Source organism: Fulmarus glacialis, unplaced genomic scaffold, assembly GCF_000690835.1.
Source record: "Fulmarus glacialis isolate BGI_N327 unplaced genomic scaffold, ASM69083v1 scaffold39030, whole genome shotgun sequence".
In the NCBI taxonomy this organism is placed as follows: domain Eukaryota; kingdom Metazoa; phylum Chordata; class Aves; order Procellariiformes; family Procellariidae; genus Fulmarus; species Fulmarus glacialis.
The window spans coordinates 28,795-37,897 of NW_009188110.1; the positions used below are offsets into that span (position 1 = coordinate 28,795).

General features: G+C 36.2%; 1 protein-coding gene across 1 annotated transcript in view; it reads right to left on the reverse strand.

Moving 5' to 3' along the window:
• Positions 1 to 3,855: 3,855 nt before the first annotated feature.
• The window catches only part of LOC104076317 (RING finger protein 151-like), a 7,088-nt gene continuing 1,840 nt past the window's right edge, over positions 3,856 to 9,103 (reverse strand). The window contains exons 3-6 of the mRNA XM_009577142.1: positions 8,328 to 8,467; positions 6,366 to 6,528; positions 5,031 to 5,151; positions 3,856 to 4,092 (exon numbers count right to left, since the gene is read on the reverse strand). Coding sequence (XP_009575437.1) covers positions 3,856 to 4,092; positions 5,031 to 5,151; positions 6,366 to 6,528; positions 8,328 to 8,467 — 661 coding nt within the window. The remainder of the gene's footprint in view (positions 4,093 to 5,030; positions 5,152 to 6,365; positions 6,529 to 8,327; positions 8,468 to 9,103) is intronic.

Genomic DNA, 9,103 nt, shown 5'->3' on the forward strand with positions numbered 1-9,103 from the left:
TGACTCAGACACATGGTTCTCAGTTCCATGCCTTTTGTTGAATCTCATCTAAACCTACCAGAAGCTCTCCCCAAAATTACTGTTCCTGTTCCAGATAAAGTAACCCCAGCAGCAATGGTCCACACCGGCCCAGACCACCGGCAATTTTTTGCTTTGGGAGGAGTGGAGGAGAACAGGGAACGCAGCTTTAATGCTGAAGGAAACAGAGGAAACAGTATTTTGTCTTGAATTTGACTTCTTAAGTGGAGAAGTCAGTCGAGGGAACTAGTTTAAATGTATTTGTAATTGACCTCTTGGGTCTTCAGAGTTAATATATAAGTGTTGATTTTCTTTCAAAGACAAATTTATCACTCACTTTAAAATATTAATTTCTCTAGTGTTATTCTTTTCCACTCCAGTGTAATGCAGGATAAGGATTTGCTCAACTCCTTGTAATACCTTGTAATCTCACATACATTACTTAACAGCCTGCTCTCTGTGAGTTCTGTTCGCAAATCTCCCAGTTTTGGTACTATTACATTTAGTACCCACTTACTTGTGGCTAAAGATTTAATCTCCTTTTAGTTCTAATGCTGTGTTAATTGTAGCAGTTTACACTGGTAAGCTAGCTGGTGCACAGGCTGGTGCAGCTGCATCACTGCTCTCGGGCCGAGGGAAGACAGTTGGACCGCACTTACTCTTTCTCTCCACTCCCCCTGCTCCAGTCTTTGCTCTCCCTTTTCTAGCTGCAAAGTGCTATTAGAAGCAACTAAAAATACAACAACTGCTTGCACAGGTACTGGTCCACCTGAGTAACCAACCCTTCCACTTGCACTCAGCACTATTCCACCTGTGAGGAAATGGAATTGATCGAAGTGTGATTTAGCATGAGATTACTAATACCAGTAATTCAGTGCTGGAACCCTCCCATAATGCACTTTTAGCAGTATCTCTCATATAATCCTAAGATATGATCATGACTAGGGAAGTACCATTTCCAAGTGAACGTCTTCTCTTACACCAAGTCTACTACAATATTTGGACCCTTAGTTTTTATAAAAAGGATTAACAGACTATTTGAAAGAAAGAAAAAAATTCCTCGCTTCTGCCAGCTGTTATTAAGAGCTGTGTAATATATGAGACTGGAAAAGCTAAAACTAGACAAAATATTAACATAATGGGCTATTTAATTTCAGCCTAGTTAATTTTAAGACAGGTAAAATGATGACCATACTTAAGCATATGCCACCCTGTGAGTGGTTCATTAGCAGAGGAAAATCTTAAGTGCAGAACAGTTATCAACACTGAGGAATGGGATTAAGCCTAAAGTAACTGGAGGGATCTGATGCTATTAGCTAGTACGTGCCCATTTAAAATGTCTCTGCAAGTGCTTCTTCGCTGCTAAAGGAAACCCAAGCTGACAGGTCATTCCAGCAGCAGGTGGGCCCAAAGCGTTGCTACACTTCGACACTGGAAGTTCAGACTCTCCAGAGCTGGCAACTAGAAGCTACACAGATTGTGCAGCGGAAAGTCCTTCCTTACCACCTAGGACACATTTTCTCATGCAGTTTCATGTCTGTCACTTAGGGGACAGACAGCAGACCAAATGCTAAGTAAATACCAAATAAACCTTATTTCCTATACTAGAAGGAATTTAGTCATAAATAAGTAGGTGGAATTCCTAAAACAAACAAATGCAAAGATCCCAGAACGGAGAAAGCACAGAGCTAATAACTTGGTTTTTTTCTGTGGTCAGAACAGAAAAGATTGGGTGATCATTACTGCCCTCCAACTTGGGAAAGATGATCCAGCTCATCTGAGTTCTATAGGATTTTGAAGGAATTTTTTCTTTCACATTAAGCGAAGTAGATAAAGTCACACCACAGAACCACACAGTTACAGTACACAGAAAAGCACACCCTGAAAATATATTGATTCTAATAGCATGAAATCTGGTGTTGCCAAGAAGCTTCAAAATTAGCGTGAATGCTGAAATAGACACAGACCACAGACACTAACAGCTTGCTTATTTAGAACACAAGATAATAAAAATAATTCTTACTTTTTACCTACAGCTTTAATATGCACACTGATGTATGTGAATTGACCACTGAATGTTTAGTGTGAATGAAGGTCTTCCCAAATTATAGCTACTGTTTTACTGTTTCAGATTGTTAAACATGGCTGCTTAAGAGATATGCTATGTCATGAGTTGGTGAGACTGCTATAGTGACCTAAATACTGTCAATGATTGTAATTTAGTCTAGACTCTAAGTACTGAAAAGAAGTAAATATTTGGACATAACTATGAATGTTTTCTTTCAGAAAAAAAAACCCACCAAACTTTTACAGAAGAGTTATTTCTGTCAGTTTTTAAATGCACAAGACCTGAACATGTGCACGTCTGCTTCAGTGGTACTAATGAAACAGCAAGTTAGAAGGATTTATTAATGCCTGAAATAAAGACAGCTCTGACCGCAAGTCTTCATAATGTAGTGTATGTGCTAAAGAAGGTTGCTGCCTCTCTCTTTGGTTATGCTGTTAGCCATAAAAGCATTGCTCTAAGTGACAGCAAGGCATGCACAGTAATGTATTTGCTTTCTAAACTATAAAATTAGCTTATTCAGATTGTTGCACCTGCACACATTTTCCTGAAAGTTCAAAACTGATTTAGCACATTCAGTAAACAGGAGGCCAAGTTTTCCCCTAGTTACTCCACTGAAGAGCTGCAACAGAGGACAGAATATGGCTTAATTATAGCACTGAAAACAACATGAACAGGCTGTGTGAGAAGTCTGGAGAAAAGTCTTTGAACTGTACAGATTTCTCATGCAGTTCTTACAGATAAATGCCCCCTTGATTCAGTATTTGTGGGTCTGTTAAAAAATCCTAGCTCTTACACTGTTGCAAACTTGAGTACTAACAAAGACGTCCGATGTCCAAGTGACTGTGCAAATATTCATCTGTTGTGGATATTAATGTTCAAGTAGCCTTAAACCTGCCAAAAGAAAATTAAGGATACTCAAGGTATTTATATATGCTTTAAAGATATTGAGTAGTGAATGGGCTGGTCTTAAGCTTAAAGGACCCTGTAGAAATAGTTGATACTTTCAAATATAAAAGCTTCAAATTTTTAAACAAAATCCAGATCCCCTCCCACAAACTCACACATCTATTTAAAAGGTTTTAGATGACTCTATTACCTTAGGCTTTGGCATTAGTCTCTTAAATGTATATCAGCCTGGGAAATTAGAGAAGCTCTAAAGTAAAAGTCAACCTCACCTGAAGCTGTTACATAGCAGTAGAATTACAATTTAAAGTGCTTTCTTTCTACCTTTGAAATAGACCTTCTACAGACTATAAACAAACAAAATCTATTAATTTCTATTACTGACTTACTAATTCTATTACTGACTTTTCAAAAAATTAAGTACATCTCAAATATCATTACTAACGATCACATTTTCTTTCTGTTTCAAGTATAAGCATAAACTAGACTTAAAGGGACTATAATGGACCAGGAAGGAAACAACCTTTAAGTATCTTTGACATTAAAAGGCTCTAGCTTTCAGGCTTGAAAGACTGCTGTAAATGATGCACTGAAGAGATAACAAATCAAGTCTCCTTCCTCCTTTTTATAAAAACCTTAGTTAAAAAGGTATTTGCCTATTACTGGTCTTAATGCCCAGGGTTCCCTAAGAGAAAATTCCCCATTTTTTTTAAGCTCCAAGAGGAAATAAAGTAGTAATCTAGATTTAAAAAGAAAGCAAGTAAATCAGAAATGATATACAGTTTACCATTCATTCACAGAAAGTAGAAAAGTTTGCCAGATGGTCACAGAAATTAGAAGAAAATGCTTTTTGAGCTTACTTCTGTTTAGATAACTGTAACTTCCCTAGGTTTTCGTTTTACACTCTCTAGTCGTGCTAGAGGGCGGAAATTTATTGACTTCCTGCTTCCTTCTGTAGTAGTTAATCGACAGTCCTTCTGCAGCCCCCTCAGCAGCTCCATTAATTCCCGCTTTTCCAGCTCTGCCTGCTCCAGCTCTTGACGGTGCTGTCTCTCTGCAGCCATCAGAGAGCGTACATCTGACATCATTCGTGACATCTGACTCTGAAATGCAAATATAAATTTACTGCAAGAAACAAACTCTTTTCTAATGATGGTGATGTGAAGTTGAATTGGCCATGCATGTAGGGTGATGGATTATAAAGAATAAGCAACAATGAAATAATTTTTTGATAGCAGAACAAATGTCAACAAGTTGAGACACAATCCAGCATTCACCCTCTGAGATGGTCTTGTTTCAAAGATTCCAATACAGTTTTCCTAAAAGTGCAAAAAGTTTCTTATAAAGTATAATAAGAAACAGTGGATTTATCCAGATGCTGCTTAACTTTTGTATTTCAAGACCCCAACCAAAATAAGGTTTTGGTTACGCTCAGATACATTCTCCAAGGGTTTAACATCAAACGCAGTAAAAATAAAAATGTAAATTATAAAGCACATCCATTTCTGTGATATAGTAAGAACTGGGTAAATGAAAAGATAAGACAGCCTTGCTCGTTACTTGACTAAGTTCACAGTGCAACTTTCCAACCTTTTGACCACAGCTGAACCACAGTGTAAATACCACTGTCTGCAGCAGGGCTCTGTGTCAGCACTGGATTAAGCCACTTTGGACAGCACTAAAAAAGGAGCTGGATATTTAATTACATCTGTTTTGTGATGTATGCCCTATGTTTAGATACTGAAAATGAGTTTCAGACTGATTTGCCGACATGTTATGTATGCACAGAACAATGCAGCCCTGGCACAGGTTAGCTCCAAATGAATTTGAAGTAGAAAAACCACACAAATACAGCACTCGGCCTTCTTCTCAATAGAGCTGGTAAGCATTGTTGCTAACAACTGTTTGGCTTCCCATACTTAATGTAATTCTCATCTGTATGAGACTACATTTACAAAATAGGAGACTACTACTGGGAAAAGCAAAAAGCTAGACTGCTAGGAGAGAAAAAAAAAAAAGAAAAGAAAATGATCGTATTTACCTTTAGTTCTTCGATTTCATTTTGCAGAATACTCTCTTTTTGGACCATATGCCTTCTCTGTGAATCTAACCTTGACTCCATCTCATGTTTTGCCTCCTCCACTCTGCAAATCATTTCTGACCTAAAAAGTTTATTTCTCCTTGTTAGATCTTGTAAGCATGGAAAAAAATTATTTTCAAATTCCAGAAAGCCTTCTTGCAGCCAAACAGCCCGATCCGATTCCCATCATACTCTACAGGACACCTCTCTGGAGGCATGATAGTACTATTTATTAATTTAAATAAAACTACCATAAAAAAGTGCATCCAGGGGGCACTAAAGTGACCACAGACAGCCTATATAGGGGACAACTATAACATATTCCTGAAAAAATTCTATGAGCTCAAGATCATGTATTTATGACTTTAAATGATTTACTGTCTTTTACTTATAGTATATGCTTGCTTAGCATTACTAAGCACAGGTAGTCAAGATAAAAAGTGTGAATAGTATTGCTAAACAGGTACTTTTATGGTGGACACTACATGATAGTATGCAGTAAATTATTATAACCTAATCACTCACACAGATTCACAGTCAAAACCTAGCTGTTACTACACTAGCCTTTTGAGTTCAGAAACTAGGTAGCAGAATCCCTTGTGTCTCAATGCATTTAAAACAGATTTGAGACTGACTTCACAGCAATGTTCAACACCACAAGACTTGGACAACGAGTTGAAAGATAGAAACAGGCAAGAGCATGGAAAAAACCAGTCCAACTGGAACATCATGGAAAGGAAACGCTACAGAAACACATAGAGGAGGAAAAAGAGGATGCTGGTAAGAAGAGTCATATTCACCAACTGTCATTAAACTACCAGGATTTTAATCAAAATTGAAAATTAGATCCTCCCAGGTTTAATCTACCAGTCTGTACCTGCCAAAATAATTAGAGATTTTTATCTTCAGGATTTGTAAAAAAATATAATCTAAACATAATTATTAAATAATGTGACTTTGGGGCTATGTCAAGCCAATGGAAAAATGAAACTGCCAACTTCATTACAGTTCTTGTTAGGTATTTTGTCATTTTACACAGTCAGCTTGCTGTTCAACTGCAAGCAAAGGTATTTTAGGTTTTACGGTAACTTGGACAAAAAACATAACAGCAAAAAAATCAGAACAGTAAGAATTTAAAATCTATGCTGACACGTAATAATACGCTGGCCCATTAGGATCAAGTAATTAACAGACTATTTAACACATACCGGAATCCAGTGCTAGTATTTGAAGCGCTTTATGCAGTGATTTTAGGCCCAGACTAACACAAAAATCAAAGAAACAGAAGATTTGTACCGAAGTAGTTCTAGCTCGGTTCTTAGCTCTGCTACACAATTGTGCTGTGTGTCTTCTGCACTGAGAATGGTGTAACCACAACCATTGGGGCATTCACGGCTCCGATATTCACACACTGCCAGGTGACCATCTAAGTTACGTCGTTCAATCTGAACTGTACAACCTGAACAGGGAACAGTAAGGCAAGCCAATCATTTACAACTAACAAAAGCATTTTAATTAATTCCAAACAAAAACACTCAGGCAAGCAAGCTGCAATATCCTGAGCTAAGCAACTGTCAATCTGTCAAAGCAATGAAAAAAGTGATTTCTTTAGAACATGAAGTGTGATAGTTATAACACACATAACTATAATAAAACACTCCTAAGAAGTCTTATTAGAATATTTATCAATTAACTGAAAATACTGAAAAACTGAAGGTAGGTATTTTCTGTAAAGTCTTCTACCACTGGTCTAGCATTAAAGCAACTTCAGTAATGGCAACACTGATGCCAAGCTAAGACTCTAGCAGCTTGCCTGCACTTCCACCATAGATTGCAGTGACTGGAATTGAAGAAGAATGCACATGTGTAAAAAAAATTAGGTTATCAAATTTAGGAAAAAAGGTCCAAAGACACATAGTAAGAGAGATGTGGGTGAGATGGAATTTAATTTTGGTTGGTCTTGTGTGTAACATACTAAACCACATAAATAAACAAGAACATTTATTTACGAACATTTAATAACTAATGCAAAAATAGAAACATTTCCACATAAATTCTAGGATACAAACTTTACAAATCCGTAGTGATTAAAAGTAAAATGTAGAGAACCAAAAATGAACACAATATAAATTGTTGCTACATTTAACACTCTAAACTTGAAGTTTGTAGTCTTAACGTTTAATCTTTGAGGCGCTGTTTGCTGTAATACATACTATAGCTCCTTCCATTTAATTTGAAGATAAAATAGATCTAAGAAAACGAAACAATGGAGCAATGAAACTTGCCAACAAACCATACCAGAAAATTACACAAGACAGCCCTCTAGAAGAGCTTTACTAATAAATATAATGATTTGTAATTGAGGTACTCAAAATACACTCCAATGTATTCTTGAGGAAGAGTTCAAGAGATGTAAGAGCCCTCACACCTTATCAGAGATAAGTGTGGTAACCCTATAAATGCTACTGTTTCCATAGAAAGTAAAACAGGTGAATCTGAAGCATCTGCAGGAGTCACTGCCGAGAGAAATTATAACTTCCAGTGGAGCAATTCTAGCACCTTAATCTTCTTATTATTAATTACAATGGCAGACTTGAGTATGCCCTTAGCATCATTAATTAGAAATTGACTTTGTCTAGGAACATACGATATTTTGAATAAAGTCGACTGGGAAGTGTTAATAGTATGTTTCTTCTTAGCAGTTATGTTTCTTCCTCAGGAAGTGTAGGTTTGTTTTAAATAAAGATCTTAACATGAACACAACAATGCTAAACAGAATTTAGCTTCAAACAATTCTCATTTCCAAGATACATTTTTGTTAAAACCATGAGACAGAGTGAGCAGCTGCACATGCACCAGGCAATCAGCTGTTTTATAAATAAATTGTGATCCATAAGCGTTCTGTAGGTGCTATTACAAACATCAAAACGAACAATCAGAATTGAAATAACTTGACGGAAAGTAAAACAAATGCATTACTATATTTTCATAAATTTGAAGCCCATCCTTCTCATTCATTTTGGTTAGTTTCTTAGTTTTTTGGTAAGTTCTTTGGTTAAGAAATTGTTGCTAGTGATCATGATTGCCATAAATGGGTAACAAATTTTGTTCAAAAAGACTGCTGTAAAGAGTAGATCATGCTAAAGCTTTGAATTTCCGTTTGGAAATAACAGCCATTATTGCCATTCTGTTGACAGAAAGATGACAAACACATGTTTTCTAAATATAAAGGATTCAACAACTTTGAATGTTACTCACCGGCATTGGAGCAAGGTATCTGACTGTATTCACACTCCCTTTCATGCCTGTCTATAGACTCCAGAGAACAAACCATTTCACAGCCATACTCTCTGTTTTTGCAATGTAGTTGAAGACGGTTTAAATCATTTTTCATATACCTACATGGGGGAAAAAAAAAATTGAAAACCATTATTGAAAAATTTCTATTTTCAACTTTTGGGAAAAGAAAGTAAGATTCTAATTTCGTTTAGGAAATTCCTAATTCCTAATTTCCATTAGAAAAACTTGTGGATAATCAGTTTAATTTTTTTTTTCTTAGCATTCAAGTGACCACATTGGCAAAGAACAGTCTTAAAAGAAAAAATGTTAAAGGAAAATTCAGTCTCCAAAATTAAATGTGCAAATGAATTCTTTATTTTTGAACAATTTTTTAATTGTCATCTTTCACTAGCTCAGCAGATATTACCAATAACAAACACGTAGGCTACTCATTCATCATTTAAGTTTTAATTTGTGTGTATAACCATGCCAAATCAAACTGACTACAGGAGTACAGAAAAAACAATCTATAAATTAAACTCCAGGGCTCTGTCTACACTATACTTCAATTTTCCATACAGTAAAATCTCCTTAGTGACAAAAATACTGGGAGTACTAATGGAGTTAATTTAACACCTGTGCCTAAAGGCTTTTAACACAACATAACTGTTAATCTGAGCAAGATTAGACAATGCGGGGGTTAAACAGCAAGCAGTGTCTACTGATGAAACTCTGTGTGCTGGCAATAGCAGGAA